This window comes from Ischnura elegans, chromosome 9 (genome assembly GCF_921293095.1).
Source record: "Ischnura elegans chromosome 9, ioIscEleg1.1, whole genome shotgun sequence".
NCBI lineage: Eukaryota > Metazoa > Arthropoda > Insecta > Odonata > Coenagrionidae > Ischnura > Ischnura elegans.
The window spans coordinates 112,055,382-112,068,809 of record NC_060254.1 but is presented as its reverse complement, the minus strand read 5'-3'; the positions used below and the strand labels follow the sequence as shown (position 1 = coordinate 112,068,809).

At 38.7% G+C, this 13,428-nt stretch overlaps 1 protein-coding gene across 1 annotated transcript in view; it reads right to left on the bottom strand.

Annotated features, from left to right (window-relative positions):
* Positions 1-13,428, bottom strand: part of LOC124165829 (HEAT repeat-containing protein 1) — a 144,832-nt gene that overhangs the window by 63,137 nt on the left and 68,267 nt on the right. The window contains exons 13-16 of the mRNA XM_046543356.1: positions 8,200-8,499; positions 7,647-7,918; positions 7,411-7,551; positions 2,407-2,665 (exon numbers count right to left, since the gene is read on the bottom strand). Coding sequence (XP_046399312.1) covers positions 2,407-2,665; positions 7,411-7,551; positions 7,647-7,918; positions 8,200-8,499 — 972 coding nt within the window. The remainder of the gene's footprint in view (positions 1-2,406; positions 2,666-7,410; positions 7,552-7,646; positions 7,919-8,199; positions 8,500-13,428) is intronic.

Sequence of the window (13,428 nt, the reverse complement as noted above, 5' to 3'; positions counted from 1 at the left end):
ATCTGCTAGACAAGGGGGTTCAGTCATCATATAAGCAGTCGTGGACAAGAAGCAGCAGCATTCAAATGGGGTATTGGTCTACACTAGGGTAAGGAAGGACCTTTAAATGATACATTGAGACTGTGAAGATGCCATGAAAGGGTGCCCCCAACTATTCTGCCTCTCATCAGCCAGGGTATGTGTCGGCAGCTCTTCTTCAGAGGAAATGTGAAGGTGGAGACCATATAGTCTGGTTCAGCAACATATGTACATTTCAAGTGTGGTAACATTTACTTTAATGGGTGTTGTAGTGCAATGAGGAAAGCAAGGGGAAACCAATGCATCATTATCCCAAGGAGATGCAACAACTCCACTCAATGTACTACGTTTTATATACTTGCTTTCTTGTTTGTCTTTCCAGGCAAAATCTTGCAACTCAAATTTCGACCACTACTTGATTAGTTAGAGCACTGAAATTTTTAAGATAGCTCAGAACTGGATGAAAATGCAATATACTTAGACTTTTACCATGATCGGAACAGTACTTCGAGTGATATTCAAAAATAAAAATTTGATATGGAGTTCCGAAAATGGCCACTTAAATCCAATGGAGGCACAGAAATCATTGTACGTGCAATACAGCATCTATTTGAAGAGAATTAAATAGGTATCTGTGGATTCCCGTTCATCTTTTACAGAAGACTACGATTTACCATTCCTTTCATAACTAGCCCCAAAAATTGTGTACTGCTAGTGGAATTTCCAACTTTGCACATAACTTGTGCTGCCTCTAGGAACCATTCAACAACTGAACTAAATAAGAGTTGACTACCTGTCTTTTTTCGGGTACTGTTTTTCTACTGCATTGGGGTCATTGCGCAACCAGAAGTTGTTTATTTATTCACGCCATGATTAGGAGAGAAGAGAAGCCTCATGAACACCTTAATAAGAAGACGGAACAACCTTGTAGGCCACATCTTGAGACATGATGGCCTGATGAAGACAATCGTCGAAGGGCAAGTGGAAGGCAAGAATGGAAAAGGAAGACCTCGGACAAAATATATGGAACAAGTAAAGAGAGATGTGAAAGAGAAGAATTACGTAGGTGTGAAAAGATTAGCTGATAGGAGAACTGAGTGGAGAGCTGCGTCAAACCAATCCTAGGATTGTTGACCAGTGATGATGATGATGATAAAAAACAATCATCTTATGCTCAAAAATAAATATACAGTTGTACCCATGACATTAAAAAAACAATACTGAAGGCATAAAAAAGAACTTGTAAAATTGTGAAAGTTTCAATATTTTGGCAAATTTTATGTCCTATGCGCAACTGAAAGATATCAACTGACCTATACCAAATTAAAATACAATGTTTCACGGCTTTATTTGTAGACGTTACAAACCATTGCATTGCGAAAACATACAATTCAAAAACTTAAAAGAAATTTAAAAATATCACAAAAATGAAGTTTTTTTCATATTTTGTCAAACTATAGGGTCCATGCACGACTGGAAAATATCAATCGATTTAATACTTTTTTTCTTTTACTTTGACAATACAATTCGCAAATTATCCATGCAAATACAACTTTGAAATGAATGAATGAGTTTTTTCAGCCCACCGCATGCCAGCCAAAGTGTCTGCCTGGGGTGGCAACGCACTCACCCTCGGAGCGATATCCCGGGAACCAAAGGGCAGAAATGAAAGATATTTGAGGTGATACACTACAAATGTCTAAAGTAGTCATTGCATGAAACAGAGAAACGACAGAATAATCCGGTAGTGACATCATCTTCAGCTACGTCTGAAGAAAACACTGTAAGCGGAACGACTTATGTTCGCGGAGACGTGAGACCGGATGGTAATGGTATTCTGATCCCCATGCATAGGCACTCATGAGAAGTGCCTGCGTGGGAAGCGATGCTGCCATCAGCACCTTCGAGGAAGCTGGTGGCCATGTGGGGAAAAGGCAGCGGGCAGTCGGCGGAAAGACTCAGGTGCAAAAGGTGTGCAAAGAGGGCGTGTGCGCGATGCAATATGTTTTGTTGTCAATAAATACCTTCACTAAATGACTTGTTCTAATAATTCCTCTGGAGTGCCAGCCAAAGAGAAACCCCGCGCTTACAACACAAAAATTCCAAAATTTCAAAACTTAAAGGGTGATGCGGCATGTTTTCCCGGTAACCGATTAAAAATACAATTCACATTTATTTTGTTGCCAAATGGAACAAAAATGGGGGGCAAAGACAAAAAAATCCAAAATAAATTCAAAAACTTTAAAAATAAAAACCACCCTAATGTGACATCCCTTATAGCCAGACATCAAACTGAATACACCAACTACATCACACAGTAAATAAAGATATACACACTACACAAAAGTCATGGATGAACATGGATGATTTCATGTCACAAACACTTACAGGGACCAGTTCCGCTGCTCTAGAGAGAAGGAGCAAAGCGTGGCGATGCGTGTGTGGATTCTGGGTTGACCGAATGCAATGAACAACAGTCTCCACGTCCAGTGCATTTTTATCAATCTTATTGGGCCCACCCTCACCACCCTCATCATCATCGTCATCTCGCACACGGTCATCCACTTTTCGCAAACAATGCAGAGCACAAGCAAGGATTAACTGCTTTGTATACTCCACAGGCTCTTGGTGTTTCAATTGCAGGCATCTAAATGACAAAATAAATTCAAATTCATCACACATAAAATAACCATTTTAGAAGAGATAATAGGGAAATTGCATACTTTTTATAAACAGTATGCTGATATACAACAGTAAACACTTAGTACCGCAATATACTTTTTTCTGCTTAAACTTCGGTTTGTACACTAGAAAATGACTTCCAAAAGTCTCCTGAGTTTCGCGGGCTAAAAAATACCGCCCCCACTAATCTTAGGCCGTGACGTCATAGTTCAGTAGGAGTCCAAGATCCAAGCCCAGTAACTGCAGGTTTGGCAGAGCCACGTTGCGTTTAAAGGAAAACATGGCTGAAATAAAGAAATATTACAAGTGGTGCATTGTTCCTCTGTGCAATAACACTCCAGAAAAAATTTTCGTCTGCATTCCCAGGGAGAAAATTAGAAGAAAAGCCTCGATGCATGCCGTCTGTCGGGATGAACGTTACGGAAAAATAAGAGTATAATAAACGGAATGATGAACCCGTGTGCTATGTGAGCAAAGATAACTTTAATATAAATAATATTTCCATATTTCATCGACTGAATAACTTGAAACTGAGATTTTCGATAATCCGGCCGCCGTAGAATAAAAACTCAACTTCTCAACAAAAATTGAGATAGGTGTTTCTCGATGGTTACGATGGACTCAAATTATTTATGGCACTTGTTCAATTTCAGTTACGGAAGGACATAGAAAATTCCATGATGTTTAAAATCAAGGGAGGAAATATGAAAATATAGAGCAACGTTGATCCTCATGCATTCGAGTGCCAGCCAAGAAGACAGCGTTTTCTTCTACTGTCGGCGTCAAAATGATGTGCCGCTGCACTTTGCAAATTTATATCCTGGCTATAATAATGAACTATACGTCATTTGAAGGAAATTTTATCCTAAATTCCGATTTATTTTATTACAAAAAAATTCAAAAATGTAGACACGGCCAGTGCAATAAATGACTCCGCGCACCGAAAAATTAGCCGTTTTGTCAACTTCATGAACTTTGCAACTCAACCTAGGGAAAACTACTACGTCTACAGCATTCATCTTCCACATTAATTTACACTCATAAGTGCGGATTAATAAAATGGCTTTTGGGTATTTTTAGAACTTATATTTAGTTATAAATTAATGAAAATATTTAAACATTATCTTGTTCCATAGTTTACCCCGAAAGATAAAGGAAGTTGTAGATGGAAAAAGAAGGGAATCCAGAGGTGGTCACAAAAAAAGAATGCTTGCTTTTCAGAAAAAGTTGAGTCACAAGAGGAATGTTCCGCGGCCCTTGATTTGGAAACTGTGGAGATAGAGGAAGACGTGTGAATCAGCAATTTCCATTTAGTTGGTTGTCAGGATAAACCAAGGATCCATTTAAAGGTTGTCAGGCCATCGTATAAAGATAGGACTGATGTGCACCACAGGGGAAATGGGGTGTTTGAGGGAAAGTCAAACCCAAAGTTGCCCAAAGAATGTGCAGTTCTATGTTGCTCTTTCCCCAGTTAAAACCAAATAGAAATTGGATTGGGATGATAATTTCACCACAGGTTCCACTGATAGTGAGAGAGCAGGTGATCACGGTCATCGTCGAAGGTCATCCCTCTAGGATTTCTGATACGGAATTTTTAAGTGACAACCGATCGCAACGACGATGAGCTCGCCTTTAGAGAAGGTTTCAGATATATCGTGAGAAAAGCTCCCAAAATGTATTAAAGACTCTGTTTGGAAAATATTCACAGTTTAATGCTACTTTAGGAAGGCTTTCATTACAAAAGTAACTTCTTAACACCTGAAGACGTTGTGTTTATTATATTGATCGAAGTACGATTGACCGATTCTTTCTGCAGAATAGGAAGTGGCTTCAGGGTTTTTGAGTCACAAGTTGGTAGAGTGTGTTGGAAGTTCGTCTATATTATCGCTACTAAATTGAAAAATTGATAGTCTGGCTTCCTCAGAGCTTCCTGTCGCCCTCCAGGCAAGGTATTTTTAAGTTGAAAGTATCATCGACAGCTTCGAGGTGGAAATAAGTTCACCATAAGACTCTACGCTTTCGCTAATATTATACACAAGTCTCACTTTGTTATGAACTATAAAACATTTCAGATGCACATCAGCTACCTTTCCATTTCTCGGCATCGACGAAGTCTACAGTTTCACTAAAATACCCTGTTATCATGATGGAATCAGTAACAGGAAGCTTGCTAGGATCAGCCTAGGAATAACCATATTCCTTCATCTTTACGCAATCTATCGCTTTCAATGGAGGAGAAATAGATCAAATAATAGCCTTGAAGTCACAATGAACAACTCTGGTACGTCTGCACTTCAATAAATGAATCATAACCACGCCGTCGCTGGTATTCAAGTATGCAACCTCTACTATCGCCGTGCCTCCTCGTACTGAACTATGACGTCATTTTTCTACCAGCCAATCATCGGGCGTTTTCGATTCTCACTTGCATTTGAAAATTCTCGTGAACTTTGATGCATTAAATACCGCAAACCACGTCATAAAATAATAAAAAAACTTTCACTGAGGTATACAAACATATATTTTTATATAATTTTGGGGCTATTGATCATATCTGAAATGTATGCAAGTTCCCTATTGTAGTTACAGTAGAATCTCATTATTACAAATTTCACCAGACAGAAAACTCAGAAGGTTCATAATAATGAAGTTCGTATGAACGTTTCTTATAGGAATCATCGTAAAAAAAATATGCTTTGTCAAAATTTCTTGTCTCTTCAAACCTCCATACTTATAGTCGCTCTGGAAAATAGCTTCAGAGTCGTATGCATAATATACGCGAGTAAATTACGCGCAAGTATGTGTGTGTTGTATAAAAGTGTGGTTATCCTGCAGAATGCAACACTGCATTGCATTCGTGGATTACCTCACGATTGCGACTAAATGAACGCATTCTACGGTAGATAAAATGCTGGAATTATGGTAAAAAAAACTATACAGAACACAACATTTTGTCATGTGTTTAAGTTATTTTAGGCAGTTTTCATTACACTGTAACAAAATAATTGAAGGCCTTTTGAAAATAGACCAAAGAAATGGAAAACTTGATTAAGAAATAGAACAGAAAATGTAGGCCAGGAACTTGAAATGGACCAAAAAGAGAAAAAAGAGAAACTGACCAAATCATGACGGGAACAGATCAATGCCACTTATGTACTGCTTTGGTTTCTGTTTGGTTTATGGCTTTGGTTCCACATCCCAGTTCTACGCTTAGCACTGGCATCATTTTACATACTTTCAATTTCATAGGAAGTTTTCTCTGTTATTTATTTGATAAATAAGAGAAATCGGATGCTTAGTGATAAAAATAAACTTGATAAAATTAGGTTTAAATCGAACAGCACTAATAGCTAATTGCATGAAGCATGAATTTTGAAGACAAAATATTTGAAATAAAACTTTTTCATTTCCTTAAAAAGAGTGGAAAAAAAGTAAAAAACAATTTTAAATATCAATTGAAGTAGCAAAAATGTTAAATAACTATTTTAAAATTGACCTTATATTTAAACTTTCTATCAATTTGGGGATTTGATAGTTAAGGAATTGGTATCATTGGTTATTTCAGGTAAAATCTGCAAGAAATAAGCATAAATAAATATGTACAGTGAGTCCTCGTTCTACGTCACCCTGTTTAACGTCATTTCGCGATAACGTCACGAAAATTTTACGACCGTGATTCGTTTATCGTCCCTTCGCTTCGCGATAACGTCACGTATTTTAAATTTCGCGCGAGAAAAAAGGCGAAGTGGCAGGCGTTACAGGTTGTTTGTTTCGTGGGCGGTAATACGGTCAGTCTATTCAAAGTGTAAAACGGTGCGTATATTGTTAATTGCGATTACGGTTTTGGCAAATTTTAGCATCAGAGACATTTCCACGACAATGTCCAAGAGAACAATGTTCACAATAATTTTGGTTCCTGTTACTGCGACGATGTTTCAGCGATGATGATGCCCAGGCGACGCCCGCCCGCCTCAATTCGCAATTAAAACCATCTCTTCAATCTCATAATCCCAGTTTGCCCGCCCTCGCTCATTTCCGCCATTTTGATTTCGCTCTTACCGGTCTGAAAAGAAATTCTCGTAGCGAGGATAGGGCCTATGGACCGGAGCACCGGATCCCCGGTCTGTAGCGTCTGGTAGCATTCATTGGACCGCACTATAGCGAAGCCGAAAAGCAAATGCGGGAAGATACAAAAATGGAGAAGGATTTACGTCACTGCTGCTATTGTCGTCGATGAAGACAGGAACTCGTATTTATGCCATAGTTTGGCATTCCCATCGTAAAAAATGCCCCAGATATGATACGCCAAAATTTTTTCGCATTGGAATTGTGAGGTCTAGGAACCGATATTCAATTTTTACATTGTTTTTATGGGATATTATGCTTCGATTAACGTCATTTCGTTTAGCGTCACGTTTTTCAGGAACGGTAGGTGACGTTAAACGAGGACTCACTGTACAGTCAATACCTATATCATAATTCAAGATTTACTAGGCATATACCAGAATTCAAGGGGTTACCTAATTTTAAAAAAATCAACTGTTTCCACTTCCATTGCAAGACTTATGATACCAAAAAATCATCATTTCTAATCAGACAGGTAAAATTAAATTCAAAATTCACTCTCTTCATTTAATACTTGCACACACATGCAACAGAACTAATAACAGTAACGGCAACTCGATTAGATGCTTGAAACCTCATACTTACACTTTCAGTATTTCAAAAAGCAAAGGTAATAATAAGGAAGGGTTGATCACTTTTCTCTTTGTTTGCATGATCTCCAACAGCACCACACCTCTCATCCATGACTGGGACTGCAAGTCTTTTGGTGTCAATACATATCCAACCCTGAGAATAAATTTCCACAAAATTAAAATCTATCAAATCAATTTCTTCTCATTTTTTTTGCATACCTTCCACTATTAATGATGAAAAACCATTACCTTTTCACAGTCTTACGGAGACTAGTTCGTTTTTTTCCAGCATCATCTTCATGCTCCAGCATCCTTTCTAACTCTTCCATAATCATGTTTGCATCAATGGACAACTTTTTGATGGTACTCTTGGCAGCCAACGCAGTCGCTTCAGCCAATGGAAAATCCTTAGAAATGCCTAAAGGCTTCGTATTACTTTGTGATGCTAAGTCAATCATGATGCAGAGTAATTCTTGGCGGCTTTTCTGTGAAGGTAATGCCTCATAAAATTCCCTTGTAACCTATAACAAATAAGGTAAGGTACACATTATGATAGGAATATTCTACTCTTCAAGCCATGAAAAACAAATAATGAAGTAATATTGAGTGTAGTGCATCCAAGATACGAAATTCATTTGGTTGTCAGTCGAAAATAACATTTTACACATTAACTTCACAAACAGAACCTATTTGTTTCGATACAATCCAATTTTGGCCCAAACCAATTTTCAGAACTTACATTCAAGAATGATGAAATTTATTGCACAAATTATTTTAACAAAGAAAGACATTTAGATAGTACCTGCTGCAAGCACAAGATAGCTGGGCAAATAGTTTTCATAAAATCGTTGCCGGGAAACTGGAACTGTCGCACATCATCAGTGGCCGGGAGCTCTGTCACCGAGTCTGATAATGAACTCTTAAATAGGTTCCACAGGTAGACACCACCCTTTTTGAAGTCAGCCATGTGGGGCGCAATCTCACCGTCAAAGCGGCTGATTATGGAAGCAAAGCAGTCGGTAGAAAATTCATCCATTGCATATTTTGCTTGCCCTTCCTCCAGCAAAGCCATACCTAATTGGCCTAGGTGTTTGAGGAGGTCCTGTAAAAAATATCCATTGAAAGAAAAATCTAGAAATGCATCTTGCATATATATAAAATACCTGAAAATTTCAAAAACCAAAACAAAGACAATGGCATTTTTAGGAAGCAACCCGATATGAACAAAAATTGTTATTGAAGATCAAGTCCTGGAGCAAGTGTCGCACTTCCAGTACTTAGGATGTGATATAAAATATGACGAGGAAAAAGATATTACAAATAAGGTTAACCCTTTCACTGCCACCGGGCCGATATATATGTATTGGCCCTCGCTGGTTGAGCGAAAACTGCCAGGGGCCGATTTATCGGCCTGAATTATTTCACTTTTTTTTCGTGATTGTGGCCTTTTCAACGGCTGTAATTTATGTAAACCCCCAAAATCTATCTATGGTTATAAGTAGGGATGAGTCGATTCCAAATGTCGATTCTCGATTCCACCGATTCTCGGGCACGGAATCGGAATCGAGAATCGGTCGCCTAAAGTCGATTCCGATTCCATCGATTCCAGGAAGATAAATGTTTTGAGCATAGACTATAGGTTTGGGGCATAAATGCTGCCACACACCTAAGCGGGCCCGCTGTCAGCCTTGACCGAGCGGAGGATACGCCCGGCACGCGGGTGCTGCGACGAACATGCCTAAGCGGCCACGGGAGCATGAAAATGTCGGCAAGAGAGACAAACTGACGAACCCTGAAATGGCGCGTGATCATGAGCAACTCTCAGAGAAAAAAAATTGGAAACCTCGGGATCGGGAAGCAATGCATGCGTTTTCCGTTCCTTTATTAACCGCTGGTCACGGCAAATCAAATTATTGCAATTATGAATCACATTCGGAGAATTCATCTGGACCACCAATTTTAAAGTATAATAGATCGAAATATATTTTTTTACTTTCGAATGATATTTGAAGTCTGATGATAATAAAAACGTGCAGAGAGCGAGTTTTCCTGTGAAAAAAGTTTCTTATAAATACGCGCTGAGAGCGGTTTTTTTATATATGAAACTTTTTTAGACTAACACGCGCCTGCGTCAATAATAAAAAAATTAGACACATTCGCGTTTGTATAGCCCAGTTTCATCAATGCAACCCTTGAGGAAGTTGATACTTGCTTGGCATAAGCCGCCGCGGCCTCCGGGCGGACACGACAGGTTGCGTTCGGCCGCCACCGCACACCCGCCAGGCTGCTCTAGTATGTATGGACGCCATGAACGCTACATTATTGTTTAGCCATCGCTGCCAAACGAGAATGTAGCCACCGCGGCTATTGTTATTTTTAGGGATGGTCGAATCGGATACCTCGGATCCAAATACCTGCGGATATTGCCCTTCATCAGATCCATAGTCGCGGAAGACATCAGATCTGGATCCGAAATTTTAAATAATAGCTTCAGTGAATGCAACGCCCCATCAGGGTGGAAAGAGTTCCGATTCTCTCTTCGAATGCGTCGTCGCATGCGATTCTTGTCCTACTCATGAACCGTTTTGTTTGAAAGCTCTCGCAGAGGCTGCAAGTAGAATTTCAGCCGTGGCCAGGATTTTCAGCCAGAAAATAAAAAAGGCAAAATACGACTGGCACATAGTGTGACTCTTCCTAAGAGATTGAAAAATCATCAGAGGAATCTCAGCGCCGTAGGATAATAACCACGTCAAAAGATAATAACTACGTCACAGATTTCAGAAAACCACCCTCGGCCGTCCATCAGCCCGTGCCTTTGTTTTTTTTTTCGCATCCGATATCACACGGACCTAAAGTCATTGTCTTCTAAGGAAAATATCAAATCACACAAAAACAATTGAAGCGTGTTTCATCCCTACCTCGTCTCACCAACTGACCTTTTAGGGCCTCCCTGCTTCAATTCTCCGTTTCTAGACGACAAATGCTAGGAGAGTGACTTTCTGGGCCCGAAGATATCTTGATAGCTTAGACAATTAGATGATATGCACGAGATTTAAAAAAGAACTAAACCAAATGAGACGCATTCCTGACGATATTACAGTTTATTTTTCAGCTATAATTGATTGCCACTCAGTTTTCTATCTACAATTCTAAAATTACACTTTACTGATATGCAACATTGTCCAAACAGCATAATTTTCAAAGAAACAAGCGCAGCATTAACCCCTCAAACAATTAGAGACGGTTTGGAAACGCCAACTACATATATCACGTAGCGCGCCTGGCTTCGCTTTGAAGGCAACGACGTCATTGAAGCAAGATCTGACTTCTTCATCCTTGAGTCCCTCATTTGTAGCCTTGTTGTTTGAAATACGGAGGGAGCGTGCTCCTTCCTCTCCACCTCTCCTTTACGCGCTCCTTCCCAGTGGTGTAGTCATGGGGAGGGTCCGGACCCCACCCCCCGAAATATAAAAACACAGTTATTGTCCTTCACAAAAGAAAACAAAATATTGAAAAATCAGGAATTTATAAAAGTTTTCTTTAACAAATTAAGTTTTTCGATTATAAAAAGTGTTAAAATTAGTTTAAAACCCATTATTTCATGCCCGGTCTTTTCAACAATTTTCCCCTGGTTTTGTATCCCCCCCCCCCCCCCCAATTGAAATTCCTGGCTACGCCAACGCTCCTTCCCCTCCACCTCTCCTTTACACGCTTTTGCTCCCCACTCCTTTCTCATGCTGAGCAGTTGAGCACCTCGTCGCACGTGACGATAATGCCATTTTAAATACTGTTGTGTTGCTGATTGCGCAGTTGCAATTTAATTTAATGATACACCGATAAAAATGTCTTTCATTGCATACAAACATTTCCATTGAGATAAGGAGAACCAATGAATGCCGTGTGCGTGCACTGTGGCGTAAATTATCGCGAGGATGTGCTAAATCCACCTCACCATACTGAAGCATTTTCGGATGAAACACAAGTCCGTATGCGATTAGAAAGTAAAATTCAGGGGAAACGTGCGTGAGGAAAATTTGAATTCAGTCGATAGCAGGGGGGTAGCCAGGAATTTTGTTAAGGGGGGGTCCAAAACCAGGGGGAAAATTTTTAAACAACAGGGTACAAAGGAGAGGGTTTCAAACTAATTTTAACGCCCTACATAATAGAAAAAACTTCATTTTTCAGAGATTCAATTTTTTAAAATTTTTGTAAATTCATGATTTTTAAATATTTTGTTTCCTTTTATGAAGGAAAGTAATAACCCATGCGTAACAGTTTAGGCCCTGAGTATGTAAAGATGTTTTTAAAAAAACAACTTGAAAGCCCATAAAATAATTTTTAATTTAGAAAAATATTAAAATGTGTATGAAAATCTAAAAAGCATTCCATTGATTGTATGTACCCACAATAAACTTGAATAATGACTTTGTGAAATCGCAGGAATTTGAAAATGCATTTGGATTCGAAAATACCCGATTCGAAAGATCTGGCTCCAAAAATCCTGGATCCGTCCATTCCTAGTTATTTTATTCCATTCAATTTTTAAATTTAATAGACAGCAATACTACAGATAAATCAAAATCCCACCTGCTATAAGGAGTAAGAATCGATGGAATCGGAATCGGGAATCGATTTGAAGGAATCGAAATTGGAATCGAAAAAAAGTGGAATCGACTCATCCCTAGTTGTAAGATATAAATATATCTTAAGAATTGGGAAAAAAATCTAGATGTATTAAATAAAATTAAATAGCTGAAAATTTTTTGAAATCTGAAATGTTGCTAATTCCGGAAAATAGCCTTGGCAGTCTTCATACATCCCACCTGAAATGGGCTGCTGCAGTAAAAGGGTTAACACTTTCCAGAGAATATGTGGCACAATTAGAAGAACTCTAAAAAATAAAAAAAAAAGAAACACAAATAAAATTATATCAAGTGATGGCAGTCCCTACTGTACTCCATAGATCAGAATGTTGGATACCAAAAAAGAATGAATTAAGGCAGAGAGAATCATCGGAAATGAAATTTTTAAGATCAGTGAAAGACTGCACAAAATTGGATAAATTAAGAAACACTCAACGAAGAGATGAACTGGGAGTCCAGGCAGTCACTGATACAAGGCTACAAACATAGATGGAAAGAACTTCACTTCGAATGCCAAATGAAATAATTCCAAAACAAGCAATGGAATATCAACCATTTGGCCGGAGAAGTATCGGAAGATCAAGAAAAAGATGGTAATGTGGAGCCGGAACAGGCTTTGTAACGGATTCTAGGATTAGATACGGTATATTATTTTGGGGGACTTCTAGTCACAGAGGTAGAATATACAAACTCCAGAAAAGGGCACTTAGAACAATAGCTAGAATTTCCAGTAGAACTTCCTGTACACAGTACTTTATGAAATTTAATGTACTGACTCTTTGACGCGTACTGATATTGAAATCTGTCCCATCCCAAACTATTCACCCTTAACCCTTTTGCGCCGGACGTCAGGTGGAGCCGATGGGAATTTTCACTTGATGTCTTGTGTAGCTGTCATGGAGTTTTAAATGCAAATGAGCGGACGTCAGCTCTGGCCGCTGCGAGGGAAGGGAATTGATGGCTGAGAAGTCATTCGTCTCATTTTTATAAAACAATGGATGTGGGAAAATTATACATCAGGACAGTGATCTTAAAACGATCAATGCAGGAAAATGATACTTCAAGGAACAATAGATGCAGAAAAAATTACTTTGTCTGTATGATACTTTATTTTGGATCAGGAATGGCTAACAATGAATGCTGGAAAACGATCAATGCGGGAACAAAGGATCGGGATTCCACTGTATTGTAAATGGAATATTAGTGAAGTGATAACTGCGTGAAAAATGTGAATGCATGACATTAGCAACTCTGAAAACATGACTTTCACTAAACAAAAAAATAAGGAGATATTCTAAAAATGTACCACTTATGCAAAATTATATTATTAATGATAGCTGTATATTTCTATTTAACATTATATAAAATTGGCATAACAAAAGGAATAA